The sequence below is a fragment of the Homarus americanus genome, unplaced genomic scaffold (genome assembly GCF_018991925.1).
Source record: "Homarus americanus isolate GMGI-L3 unplaced genomic scaffold, GMGI_Hamer_2.0 scaffold16712, whole genome shotgun sequence".
In the NCBI taxonomy this organism is placed as follows: domain Eukaryota; kingdom Metazoa; phylum Arthropoda; class Malacostraca; order Decapoda; family Nephropidae; genus Homarus; species Homarus americanus.
In genome coordinates, this window is record NW_024757794.1 from 9,729,050 (window position 1) to 9,744,992 (window position 15,943).

Here is a 15,943-nt window from a genome sequence, read left to right on the forward strand (position 1 = left end):
CCCAAGCCGGCGCGGACCCCAAGAGAGAGGCGAACTAACCAAGAACAAATAGTGAGGCGGCGCCCTGGCATTGTGAAAAATGACAAGGGCAACAACAGACAAGCTCCATTTCTCCATAATCACTTGTAATTACAGTCGTTATTTTTTACACGGAGCAACGTTAAAGTGTGTTGTTACAGTGTGATTGCCGGTATGTTTGAGCTAATGTAATGACTATATATATATTTTTTTTTTTGGTGTTCTTTAGTCTGTTTTACTGTAGCTGTACGTTCTTTGGTTATATTGTTTCCTTCTCCACCTCCTCCTCCTCCTCCTAGCTTCTTCTTCGTCAGGTGGGTCTTACACTATGTTATCTCGATTGTACAGTACTCAAAGAAAATTCTGAATATTACTTTCATTTTCAGTTTCAATTACGTAGAGAAACTATAATTCAATTCAACAAACATTAAAAGCTTTGATTTAAGATTGTGAGAATTTGGCCATTCGTTTCAACTTGTTATCTTCAACTTGCACGAAATGGTAGGTAAGAGAACCAAGGAAAACATGAAATTCTCAAACTTAAGTTGTTGAATGTCACTGAGTTCACCCAATGGATGTTTTTACTTAACAATTATAGACAAAAAAAAGAGATTCCACCACCAATTATTTTTTGGGGCCAATTACAGACGAGGACAAAGACAAAATAAATCTAAACTACCAGTAATTAGTCTCAATTACAACTAATTTATCAAGTTATCTTCTCCTTATAAGAACTGTGAGGAGATAAGTAAGAACGTTCAACTTCTCTACCACAACTTAAGACCGACAGACATTTACAACTGGCTAACTAAATAGACCACAACCAACACATCACTGGGCATAATATATCATCTACAACCATTACATTTTCTTTCAATCATAATAATAATAAAATACTACTAATAATAATAATGATAATAATAATAATAACAATACTAAAATAATAATAATCACATCTAGATAAATAAATAAAATTATCCCCCACTCCTTAAGCTGTGTAAACCTGATAATGACTGACACACGTACGAGTCAGTTAACACAAATCAGTAACTCATCAGAGGATATGATATAATAGCTCCCATCAACAGTAGTATTTACCCAAGTGTAGTATTTATGATGAACAAGAGGCAATTGAAGAACAAATTCGAATTTTTGATTAACACGACTTCTCAATCAAGTTAATTATAATAGTTCTCAAACCATAAAGTGATTTTTACCTCAATCGTTGATGATAATGTTATTGTGTGATTTATTATTTGTTCAACAAGTGTGAGAGTTGATGTTAGGTCTGCCACACATCATTCAGTCGTCAGGTATATTAATTAATTCCAGGTGGTTGATGCTATATAATGGATTACTGTGCTTCAATAACTAAGGTCTTGATATTGATGTTATAATGTATTACTGACCTTCAATAACTATGGTCTTTAAGCGCGTGTTTTCATTTATTACAAAGACTGGTCCTTAACAATTACAATAAGACATACATTCATTCAGACACATATCTAGACAAGCGTTTTTTTCTTTGTTTACGAATACGAAGCCAGCCAGTGTTTTTAAAAATACATATTAGTTCTCAATTACACCAAACACAAACTTCATCTCTCCAAGTTCAATTCATTTATGTGGATTCTTAAGGAGAGAAAATGGAGAGCCTTTACCATTACCTTCCCATTATATTTAGCTGTCACTCATTTTGGCCATATTGGAAGTCATCAGAATACTCAATTACATATCTTGAGGATTCGTAATCAATGTAATAAATGTAAACTAATGAATATAACTATGATGTTCCCTTGAGTGTCTTACGCCCAATTCAGACATCAGTGGAATGAGGTACTAATGACATGAATTAATCTCAGTCAAGATGAAAGGGATGCCGTGAAATCATCAAAATTGAAATCCACATTGACACAAACTAGATGAAATCAACTTGTAATATAAACACTAAAACTCACTATACTGGTGACTTAACGTACATAAAAGGCATAATAAGGTAACATACTGGTAAAAAAAAATAATATGATCTTTGAGTTCGGCTTCTTCTAAGAGTTTGGGGTCATAGGCTTCCAACAGACAACGGAAGACTGATGACCTGGACCCCACTCATCCTGTATCACACAATCGTTCCCCCCTGACGACAACCCTGCGCCCCGCCGTTCCTTACAGCTATAATGTTCACTAAACAAACATGAACCAGTCGGAAGAAATGACTGTTTCTTTAAATTGTGGCTTTAGTAATTGGTCTCCTATGTGGTTGCCAGCTGAGGGAGAATCTCATCATCTAGAGTGAAAGTAATGAGAAAAATGACGTGATGTTTTTTGTGTACTTTTTGCTTTCGAATCTGAAGTAAATTTGAACAGTTAGTTATTTAGAGAAAGTTGTGTTTTATCAGTTATATTTTCACATACTTTCACTCTTCTTTTACCTGAGGGGAAAGTAACTAATGAGGACTAGGTTTTGGAGGTGTGAGGTGTGAGGTGTTAGGTACGGTGTGTATAGAGGTGGTGGCGTTGGTGGTGGCGGCGGTGGAGGTCGAGGCGTGACATACCACACACTTCGTCACTCAGCATGGGGGAGATGGAGGCAGGAAGAGGCGTTGGGAAGGGCGGGCAGCAAGATGGACGCAGAAAGGGAAGGGACACAGGGTGGTAACACGTTTTTAATACCTACAACTACATAGCAACATTTGTTCATGCTATCCCTTGAGATTATTGATAGTGGGTGTTTACCTTCTGATACGGCTGCAAGTTTATGTTTATTAAAGAGTTATGTACAGTCATTTTCATTTATATCTGAAGAGCTTTAATCAACACGGACGTAACCTATGGAAGATATAACCAAAATACTGTTTATAACGCGAAAAGTAGATTACATATTCTTGTGTACTTACAGATTAAAGAGACCGTGAAATAAGTCTATAATGGTTTTCTTGTGTTAATGACTTACTGTTCACCATTGATTATATACCTGTAATCTCTATTTATCTGTTGAAATAATGTGAACCTATATATGTATCTACCTTTATATAATTAAATCAGTTTACGATACCGAAGAGTTGTAAAATTAATAAAAGGAAACTGTTTAATGAACAAAAAATAGACGTTGAGAATAATAACATGTTTCTTAAAGCCTTTCTACTGCCGGTCAGAGTTAAGTTGCTGTGAGTATGGTGAAGGCTCTCTTGTTTGGGGTGAATGTTGTGGTGAACGCCGCCGCAGCTCACCACAACCTACACCACATACCTCAGTCCACATCACATATCACAACCCGTATCACACATCACAGCCCACACCACACTATAACCCACACACGACACACCATAACCCGCACAACGACACATCACAACACACAATCCACACACCACATCACATACCCACAACCTACACCACATCACACACGACACAACACACAATCCACACACGACAGATCACAACCCACACATCACAACTTACACCACAACCCAGCACACCAAACACTCAACTAGATCATAGAAACAACAATACAGGAATTATTTAAATGTTTTCCCAGACTGAATATTTTCGAAGATATTTTAACATTGAAGATTTTTAAACTATATATTTACCTTTCGTAACACAGATGAGAAAACAAAAACACGAGACCTCAAAGCTGCTGCCATCCTCTCCCATACAAACATAAAAGGCTGATCGGAGTCCCTTAAAAAACACAAACTTCGCTGTTTTATCATCATTATAGCGAATACTTCCGAGCCTCCATAGTTTCCAGAAGTTTTAATATATGAAAATATGCTGAAAGTAAAATGTACTTTATGAGCACTACAAGGGTAAATATGCCGAGTGGCTCCCGGTGTGTTCTGACAGACGCTTAACACACACGGCTCTACAGTGGATTCGATTCATATATACAGTTTACCTCCGCTAGTTTACAAGTTTTAGTAATAACGTGATGTGGTATTATAACCCTCGTTGATGATCTGGTGAGGCGGTGTGACAGCTCATGGCAAGAAACATCAAGAGAAATTAAATATGTCGATTATAGATTAAGGGAACCATTACGTAATAGTGGGTTTTACCTGGACGTGATTAGAGACGGATTACCTTTACATGTGGCTCACCTGATTCCTTTTAATTATCTTATGATAAATCTTTGTCTTCTTTACCAGTGATGTGAATTTGTTATAAACACTGAAAAATTTCATTGGAATCTTTATTAATGAGAAAAGAATTAGTGTGGTAAAGAAAATTGAAATGTCATAGATCTCAAAATGTTGACAAAAATAATATGAAGATTTTATGAGATAGTAAATATGAGTTCATTTATAAAAAAAAAAACTCGGCCATTAAGCCTAAAAAATATCAATTATCACCAAAATCAATAAAAAAAACAAGTAATCAAGTCCTACAAAAACAAAACAAAAAGAAAAACATTTCCCCAAGACAAACCAATAAATAAGAAAAATCAGTTTACGAGAAGAAAAAAAATCCCCCAATTTAAATGAAAAACAAAATGGTACCTGAGGATGTAAAATGACACACACACACACACACACACACACACACACACACACACACACACACACACACACACACACACACACACACACACACACACACACACACACACACACACACACACACACACACACACACATACACACACACACACACACACACACACACACACACACACACACACACACGTGGTGCAGTGTGTAGTAAACTTAACGTCATGTCTTTACATATTATAATCCCTTAGTGGTTTCCTAATCACCATCAGTGAGAGTCTCCAAATTAGATAAGTAGGAGGCTTTACCGGTGGGGGGGCAGGGTACAGGAGCTACAGGGTGAAGAAGAAGGGACGACAGGGAGAAGGAATTTAAACAGGGAGGTATAATATAAGGGTAAGGGAGAGTACTGGTAGGTTACAGGATTTACAGGAGGTACAGTGTATAAGGGAAAGTACTGGTAGGTTACAGTGATTTACAGGGAGGTACAGTGTATAAGGAGAGTACTGGTAGGTTACAGGATTTTTAAGGAGGTACAGTGTATAAGGAGAGTACTGGCTGGTTACAGGGAGTTCAGAAGGTAGAGTAGCATGCAGTGTGTAGGGAAAAATAAAACAGATTAGAAAAATAAATAATGAAACAGGAATTACCATAACAGGACGCACACACACACACACACATACACACACACACACACACACACACACACACACACACACACACACACACACACACACACACACACACACCTGGAATAATGAGGAGGTAGCTAGTAATACCTGGGTGTCAGGACTTACCTCTCGCCAGTACAACACCTCATGAAATATAACACTGAATAAATGCATGAACCTTTCTCAGAGACGTCGTATATAAGTTGACCTGGGTACCTCCTCCTCCTCCCTCATACGCGCACCTCCCACACCAGCACCTCCTCCTCCTCCTCCTGCTGCCTCCGTCACACCTCACCAGCACCTCCTCCTCCTCCTCCTCCTCCTCCTGCTGCCTCCGTCACACACCTCACCAGCACCTCCTCCTCCTCCTCCTCCTGCTGCCTCCGTCACTCACCTCACCAGCACCTCCTCGTTCCTCTCCCCCACTCAATAATTTTCTCGAATAAAATTACCAGATTTGAGGAATTTCAGCACTCGGATGCCTTCAGTCTTTTGGTGATTGAGAAAAACATCAACGGGATTTTGTATTTTATTTTTAGTATTATAGAATATTTAAAAGCGGGGATATAATGACACCAAAAATTACTTAAATAACATGGAGGGACTTTGTGTATAGTAAGTTCTTAAAAGTAAACAAAAAACAACGGAATCATTATCATACAAATTAAAATGGAAGAATGGAGATTTTTTTTCCCCAACAAATACTTCAGAAGTATTTAGAATTTTCACGGCATTTACGAGTATTTTCTCAGGTGTTCAAAGAGTTACCATACATGATAATACCCACTAGTTATTAGGCCAAACACAAACACACACACACACACACGTACATCACCACAAAACCACAGTAAGCCAGGACCGACCACTAAGAACAACACACACACACACACACACACAGACACACACACACACACACACACACACACACACACACTCTCACCATCAACCAATTGATACTTAACTGTGCCGGTTACGGTCGTGGTAGTTCATATTTCCAGTTTACGTCGTTTTCTCTACTTTAAACATCAAAATTAAACATTAGCATTAGTTCACGACCTGGTTTGTGGCGGGTGGGTGGGCGGGCGGGTGGGTGGGTGGTTGGGTGGGCGGGAGGTGGAGGTAGTTGAGCTGGGTAGTTTATTCCAGATTAATAGACTGAGCTAAAAAGAGTACCGCGCAATCACATCCCGATTTATTACCTCCTCAAAAAATTGGAGGCAGCGGAGTGGAGGAGTGAGGAGGGTCCGAGCCAGTGTTACCAAGACTGAGTTAGGTTAGGTTATTATAAAGTCAAAATACTATTATTATTTTTCCATCTATATTAAAATAAAATAGGTTAAAATGATTGTATTTATGCTCTTCTCGATATAAAATAGATATTGGTGGTAGTAAATAAGGAAAATTATTATAAAACAGGTCATAGAATTTGGAGCACAGGGCACAAATAGTTGGTAACACTGGTGCGGGGGGGAGGAGGGGGGAGGGGGGTAGAAGTATTGGTTGCTCTTCAAAGTTGAGTCGTTTCCAAAGCCTGGCTGGCCCATAAACCCTTAACACAGCCTCATTTCCAATGCGCCTTGGTGGCTGATCATTAAATGTTGATGAGATTTCGCATATTTCCCAATTTGTTACGGTTTTATAACGCAGGAATGAAAGTGAGGAACCGTTTGTGATACATTGTTATGGTTATCAGTGTGGGCTGTCGGGTTGGGGTGGGGGGGGGTGTGGGGAGGGGTTAGAGTGGGGTGGTGGTGGGGGAAGTTGGGGGGGGTTGAGTGTGGGATGGTGGATGAGAGTCGTTGTAGACAGCTGCTGGATGGGACTATGGATGGACCCTTGTGTAGTTGTAGACGTAGGTTTGGGAGAATGAATCCTTAAGTAAGTCGATTGAAGAAGCAGGATGAGAGCCAATCGTTGCTTCATCACGACCAGTAGACGAAATAATTCACTATATCAAGTTATATATATATATATAATAGTTACTTTATATTTAGTTAAGGAATTATATTATAGTTTATATATATAATTAATAAAGGAAATATACGATACTTTAAGAGCAGTAGAAAAAAAAAATAATAATGTGGCAAAATATTTTAGGCTCGTGGTAACTTAACGATAATATGTAAACAAAAGACAATGACGTAATAGGCTTTATAAACCTGGAGTGTGTCAGTGACGGGGGGAAATATAGAAATACTTAATAAACAAGAGAGGAAAGAGTACAATGTGATAACTGCGAAAAAAAGATGAAATAATAAAGAATAAACTGTACAACAAGGAATATAAAGCGGTAGTAAAACAAGATTGAATAAATGTAACAGTATCACACACACACACACACACGTTAGTCTCAGCCAGGCCAGGAAGCAGAAGGTAATACTCACACACTCACAATAGCGCCCACTGAATAACGGCGACGTTTTCTAATTGTAATTCCCACAATTATCAACATTTTAAAACAAGACCAAGACTCCATAATAACAAAACACTCCTCTTAACAAACCGATTACGGTATAACATCTTCAAAAATCTGTTCAGTAGCGTTAGTTAATTTGTGATAATTTACCGGAAATACAACAAACTTAAATAAACGACCAATTCACGTTGAGAAATGATAGTGTAGATAAATAAATTCGTATATAAAATTACTACCCTCAGATATAACCTTCTAAAAGTGGTTTGGTGTTTTATAATGACCACATCAGTGACGTGAAGATTCCCTAAGAAGCGTAAAAGTGATTCTTATGAGTGAGATCAATATTTATGTGATCTCAAAGAATATAAACTCACTATATTATTGACTAAAACTGAACACCACATAACCTAAAACTAACATTAAATATTACTACGGAAATGAACAGAAAAGTCTAACATCACTTGGCTATTACTATTGGAAGTTATAAAAGATATATAACATAATAAACAATATAATGAAGAGCCATATAATAACATAATAGCAATGAATAAATAGCACCAACGAAACTTATAATGATCAAGTGTCAAACAATAGCGACTTAATATATAGGAAAGCTACCATCACCCAGATAATATATAATGTATTTTATAGCTATTAAACACCATGGTATTAATACAGTGTACCATCTGCTTAATATGGTTAGGTTAGGTTAGGTTAGGCTACCACAAGTGTTATCTGACCAACCCGGAAAAGAATTAATATCATCAGGTTCACATTATATACAGAGAAAACCCACATATGCAGGTATCCTTAAGAACAGCAGCCATTTTATACAAACAAGAGTGACACGTGAACAACACTAACTAACACAACACCCAGCGAACAAACCCGAACAACCAAACTAACAACACCCACACTGTCAATATTTACACTCGTCAAACTTTTTTCCTCTCCTAAATACTTCCACAAAAGCTAAAACACAAAAGCCAAACTACCAAAATTATACATATATAAAAAAAAATACCCACTAAGACCCTACTCGTACGTAGATAAGTTCACCATCCCAAGTTACGACCCAAAAAGAAACAAACGACTTACGAACTCTTTTACCAAAAAAAAAATACGTTTCTTAAGGGAGTGTTTTAGTGATGATCGTAACCACATGAGTTGAATTACATTTTGAGGCAGTTGGGAGCCAATTGAGATTCACGGACAGGACTCACATTGTTCTTTTTTGTGAAGCTTATTGAGCAATAAAGTCTGGTTGAGGGTCCCACAGGAGAGCTGGGGTGGGCCTCTGCTTGGGGACATAAATTCTAAATTGTTTTTCTTTGATCAAGCGTGAGTAAAGAGACTGCTGATTGGTCAAGAATTTTAGTATGGCGAATTTGGCTGTAGTCGTTGGATTGTTTTTTTTTTGTAGATATGGACGTAGATAAATGGATAGACAAAAAGATAGATAAATGGATAGATAGAAAGATAAATAAATAAGCAGACAAAGATAGATAAATAGATAACTTATATTACCTTATTGTCTTTCCTACATAAATGGATCAGACATTATCATAAACCAAACTATTTTTATTTTTTCCTTTATATTTTTTATTTCCTAAGAACCTATAGAGTAAATGGCACCAATAAAGTATCATATATTTACCTATAGACGTTCACAAATAGGTAACGATATATACAGAACATTAAACCTAAACCCTATGGTAATAAACACTTCATATATATCTAATCCAGTTATATATCAAGTCTTTCTAATAAACAAATGACGATCGTATAAACAAACTCGCTAAAAACAATAACAAAAGACAATCGTAGGAACAATAACAACAGTTCATAAATATATATAACTCTATCTCATTGTTCTTAAATAACTCTATATCACTTAATATCTAATATAACCTGTCGTATATAAAGCCTAAATAATATATGGAACTAATAAAAATGGCGCTGGACCATGGGATATAAAATTCAAATTGACCTCAATGATTTGGCTGCCGTAAACAATAATGGTGGTGTAGATTACAACAGCCTGACGATGGTGCTCCCCTTCTGTGTGTGTGTGTGTGTGTGTGTGTGTGTGTGTGTGTCTGTGTGTGTGTGTGTGTGTAATTCTTGTGTTTCTTTACAATACAACTAGCACCACTAACATCATCACCACCACCACCACCATCACTAAGCAACACCACCCCCCCACTAGTACCACCAACATCACCACCATCACTAACACTAAGGAACACAATCTCCTCTCCTCCATCACCATCACCATCACCACCAACACCACCACCACCACAAGCTCTCCTCCACCACCAGCAACCACCATCTCGACCAACTTGTTCACTTCCCATTGGCCATAAATCACCACCAGTAACATTAACATATCCCTGGTAATATTTCTCAGCCAGACTTTAATGTTTTGGTATTTCCTGAGTCCTATGTCGGTCACCTCGGCAGTACAGGAAATATTTACTTAAGGTACGTCGGCAGTGTCAAGTGAAGAGAATAGTTAAAGTAATATTTAGATGAATCTCTCCCTCGACTATAACCTGGACTTAGTGAGATGTATAGAAAACTAGATCCGGGTTAGAATTCAAAGCTAAATTACGTACTGGAAGTGGACTAATTGGTTAGACTTCTTCAACGCTGCTAAACTCGATTCGAAATGCAAATACATGTAAAAAAAATAATGATGTGATATTGGACTCATTAGTTTAGTTACTTTTACATATATTACAAAGACTTTTATTAATATTTTCTTACCTATTTTTTTTTAATTTACTGATTATTGATTATTATGATTCTATTTAAGTTAGTGTTAATATGTGTTTATTATTTACTATATGTACAACTCGATTCAAAAATAATAAAAAAAATAACAAAGAAATGAGTTCCTATAAGAGATACCACCACGAGGGGGAAAATAAATTAATCACCCACAGAAAACGTCGATACATCATGAAATTAGGGGAGAAGAGGATAACAGAAAACGGAACATAGGAGTGAGAATTTTACACCACACCTATGAAAAAAAAAAAACCCCAGTGAAATCAATAATAACAATAAAAGAAGAGAGTCTGTGCTAAATATAGAGAGAGAGAGGGAGAGAGAGGAGGTAAGGAGCGTGTGTATAAGGTCGGGGCATACGTTAGCTTAAGATCAATAGTGATTAATCCAAAACCTCTCACAGCTCATAAAGTTAAATAATGGGTCAATAATGAACTAACGAGCGCTCAATAAGGGGTAGTGAGGTAACGGGGTCTAGTGGGTCCTCAAAATTGTATTCCTCCACCCCGGTACTACGACGATGAGGAGGAGGAGGAGGAGGGCTGGTTGGCTGTGATGCCTCCTCCTCCTTCTTCTTCTTCTTTTCCTTACATACATACATACATACATACACAGGCAGAGACAGAGAGAGAGAGACATAGATACACACACAGAAAGACAGACGAGAAACAGACACTCGATAGATAACTTAAATAAAATAATCAAAATACTCGGTAATATTTCATGTGATTTTATTTCCTTTATCAATAAATAATAAAATTGATCAATAAAAAATACGATATAAATCCAATAATAATAAAAAATAATTACAGTCACGACAATATATTAATAACTCATTCCCATCACATAAAATAAATCACCGTTTTAATGTCAATAAAGACATATATATTCTAATTTCATTTATGTTTTTTAATTAATTTATTGGAATATTTCGTCTCTTACCCATTTAACGAAAGCTTTAGAATATCAACCCTTAATTCTCTCTTCCCATACTGAAAAAAATTCCTCAGTATTTAATTCTCCCAAATAATTTCTCTATTTACATCTAATACTTGATTTATCAGCTTTGCTCTCTAGTTCTCATCTCCCTTCCTACTTTGTGTTTACTCTTTCGTATTTTCTTTCTCTGTTCATTATTCTTTGTTTACTGTGTGATGTTATTTTCACGTAATTTATCATCATTTGCTGTGCTTCTTGTTTCTTTTCGCTTATCCTTATTCATATTCATTCCGCCACGATAATAATAATAATAATAATAATAATAATAATAATAATAATAATAATAATAATAATAATAATAATAATAATAATAATAAATAATAATAACCATAACAAAAACTACTACTACTACTAATAATAATAATAATAATGATAATAATAATGATAATCTACATGCGAGTAATTCACACATCTTATACATTATAATGAAAAAAAAAGATGAAAAAAGTTTAATACACACATACAAACAGGCATACAGTAATACAAATCGCTTCTGTAGTTGTTTTTTGAGACCATAAGATAGACATGATATAAACAAGGGCAAAAGACGTGATATAAACTAAAGTCTTATATGATTCTATTATGCTCAGAGCCTCAGACTATTCATAAGTATCGTAAAATATTCCATTTTAACACCTTTCGTTTTTAATACACCTGTACACGGATTCATTATCATAAACCTCTAAAAAAAAATACCTGAACACTATTTATCATTAACTTAAACCAATCATTATTTAATACTTTACTGTTATTAATATTATTATTATTATTATTATTGTTATTATTATTATTATTATTATTATTGCTATTATTATTATTATTATTATTATTATTATTATTATTATTATTATTATTATCATCATCATTATTATTATTATTGTTGTTATTATTATTATTATTATCTTTATTATTGTTATTATTATTATTATTATTCCTACATTATGGCAAAATGGCGACCTATTTCATCTCGTTCACTCATTTCATGTTTACATTATCTATTCATTATTTATTTTATTATCTCATCTTCCTCTTTGTAATGACGTCTCTCTCTACTGTTTATTACTTGAAAAATATATATTTTTTTATCAAACGTCTCTTTAGTCTTAACAATTAAAACAAGAATGTGTTTGTATCAATTTCAAATTTGTTTTCATTATACCTTCTATCTATAATTGTGTCAAAAAGTTTTCTCTCTATTTCAAAAGCCGAAAATATACTTCACTGTCAATCTTCTCCGTAATATCAACTAAATTAAACCTCAAAACACCCCATCACAGCAAAACAAATCAAAACACAACAAAAAAACAATAACAAAACACAAACACTAGCAGGGGGTCTTACCTGGCATATGGCCGTTTGGGAAGCCTGGGTTATCCATGTGTCGCTTCTTGAGGTCGAAAAGCGCGTCCTGGCTCGGCGACATCGTCATGAAGTCGGAGGCTCTCTTGGGCGGGCGACCGGGCCTGGAGCTGGAGGTGAGCACAAAACAGTACACGATAAACATACCATCAGGGTTAGTAAGGAAGGGAACCCGTGCAGTGGCTACTAGATGGAAGACATATACTACTATGTTGATCAAGGAGAGAGATGGATAACGAGAGGTGAAAAGGCACGGACAAAGAGACTAAGAAGAGAGACACGCAAAAAACATGTCATGGAGAACAGTGAAAGTACAAGAGCTAAACTGGGGAAGTTTGCACATAAAGACCTGACTTGTTGGGTATAAAGAACCTTGACTCACATAAGACCATCCAATACTGAAGGAAAATAATGCTGATCTTAATAGTCTTATGCTTCAAGGTTATTTATACTCATCTGGGTTAGTAAATCTATTATTCTCATGTCAACTTTGAGGAACTACAGTGAAATAGGAAAATGTGAAGGTTATAAAAAAAAATTCCTTCACACGAGTTTGATAAAAAAAAAACTTGTAAGAAGAATTCACTACACGCTAAGGTTTTCAGAAGCAATTTATCTTAAGTATAATATATAAACAGAGTCTGGACACTCCTAAAGGCAACAAAGCTCTTTAATAATAACACAGTAATTCATCAATAACAACTCAATGAATAGATAAATAACAACACCATCACTTCTTCAGGAATGATGAAAAAACTACCGGTGGATCCTATACAATTTGGGTGAGGAAGTTATTCAATCTAGGAACAATTCATCAGTAATCAATTGGAGGATGGTAGCACACGTCTTGGATGGACAAAATGTAATAGGTTGGAGGCATTACTCTGCGGGTCGGCCTGCCACAAGCCACGCCTCTCAAACATGCAACACCTCCCCGCCGTCACACTGTCACTGGTCAGCTCCTCCCACGCTCAAACCTCCTCCTACCCTTGAAAAACATCTACTTACCCCCTCCTCCTCCTCTCCCTCCCCCCTTCTCCCTCTCAACAGCCAGACAGATACATCGAAAATACAATAACTTATAAATAATGAGAAAAGAGCCACCTGCTGTATAAATTTATTCAGCACACACACACACACACACATCTGCCACGAGTCTGCGGTTTGTAGTCGTTCTGTTATCAATACACAATAATAATTACTGTTTGTCGGTCATTAGCTGCTTCAACTACCTGTGTCTTGAAGCATTTTTTTTTATCAGGGTTTAATTTTCTACGCATTCAGAGACATATTCTTAGGACGGAAAATGTAATTATAGTTTAATAGGATCTGACAACTCTGTAGGGTGTTTGATATGGAATTACAAGAATATAACTAAAGTAGATTTTAATTTCGACTTCTATAACATGATAGAGTAATGCACAATGATTCACAATTGCGTTTATGCACTGTTATTATTTTGTAATTTATGTATCTTTATTGTAAATTGTAAATAATATGAAATAACCATCAGCAAAAAAGTAATCAGTCTCCTTATAGTAATTACCACATTATTTACCTGTGTTGCACCTTACCTGTAGTGATATGTCGCTCATCACTATCATCAACGTCTATCTTACAGCCAAGAAAATACCAATAAAATAAACCTGATGTATTCTACAGGAAGTTACATCATCCTCCACACCCCTCTGGCACTGCAACCTCCTCCCCACCTCCCACTCGGCACTACAGCAAGATGGTACAAGGGACTTACTTACACTCGACACTCATGTTCGTCATTCATAAAATCGATCTGTCACTTACCCTTGCCACACCCCCTACCCTCTCAGACACGACAACCTGTAACACATGATCACGCCACAATTTATTAGATCATTAAAACCTTCCAACGTGCTGTAGCTGATGTAACATTAAGTTGTGGCCCGTCCAGGAGAAACTAAAAGAAGACTCAGATAGCCAATGTATATAGTAATAAACACGTAGTTCATTTAAGACTTAACAAGGACCTCATTGTAAAATTACGTATCGAAAGGAAGTGTTTTAGAGTGTTGTTTAGTTAGTGGGTAGAGTAGTTTTGCCGTGTGTAGCCGTATAGTCTTCGATTACTCTCGTTATGCGGTGTGAGTCTTCGGTATTTATTTTGACAGGTGAAGTAAAAAAAAAAAATGGTTGTGAATGGTAGTGATGATTAGTTCTGGCCTTACTAGTTGTGGTTGGTTGAATTGTGGTAATTATGAGTGGTGTTAATGGTGATTATGGTGTGTTTAGGGTGGAAGGTGATTTTAAATAGCGTTCTCACAGCCACTGTACTAATTTACGAACACCATTATCCTCGAGTAGAAATGTTGGTAAATAATCTAAAAAAAAATATAACAGAAAGGAAAGTATAAAAATTAACCCTGGATGACATGTCTTGAGTTAGAACGCATTACTGACAGTTTATTAAGAATTACTATAATGGCTTTTTTCCCTTCTATAATGAGGTGTTGAAGGCAATTATACTAGCAGAATCGTGGTTCACTTGAGAGGAATGATCCAACAACAATAGCCAGACAGACAGACAGACAGACAGGTAAGACACAGATAATGGTTAATAATCAAGGTACATTAAGGTAAGATATTAGATAAGCTTCATTCTCCGGCAACCATTCCAGGTAAATACATGTAATTAGATCCTATATATTGAACTAAAAAATGTACATGTAAGTAGATTCTATACATATTGAATTAAATACATATTGGTTTTACACATTAAATTAAATTCACACTATTCGATTTTACATATTGAATTGAGCGCATATGATTAGATTGTACATATTGAAGTAAATACCAATAAATGGATCCTAAGCTTTGACGTTTTAACCCCGGCATTATCCAGGCTTTCGTGAGGTTGGCTACCCTATCTTATATTCTTCACCAGATATGATTAAAGAGTAAATTGAGAAACGAAATAATATTATAAACAAACACAGATACAAATATTTTCATAGGATAAAGTTTTAACCCATCTTACCATCCAGTTCCAGGGTGGGGTGAGGAGGAGGAGGGTGAGGAGGGGTGGGGTGAGGAAGGGGGGAGGCCGGAGCCTTATCGTAAGCTCTCCCCTCTGTAGAAACAACAACAAACAGTCAAACACACACACACACAAAAGCGCCTCAGCTTCTCACTTAACATGCATGATAATAACCGCCGCTAACAAC

The 15,943-nt window shown here is 36.2% G+C and overlaps 1 protein-coding gene across 5 annotated transcripts in view; it reads right to left on the bottom strand.

Annotated features, from left to right (window-relative positions):
• Positions 1–15,943, bottom strand: part of LOC121857738 (dachshund homolog 1-like) — an 84,409-nt gene that overhangs the window by 14,310 nt on the left and 54,156 nt on the right. For 3 of the 5 annotated variants that reach the window (XM_042353855.1, XM_042353853.1, XM_042353851.1), the window contains exon 2: positions 12,726–12,853. In XM_042353855.1, the coding sequence (XP_042209789.1) occupies positions 12,726–12,853 (128 nt within the window). The remainder of the gene's footprint in view (positions 1–12,725; positions 12,854–15,943) is intronic. The other 2 variants (XM_042353856.1, XM_042353852.1) reach the window with 1 other exon arrangement.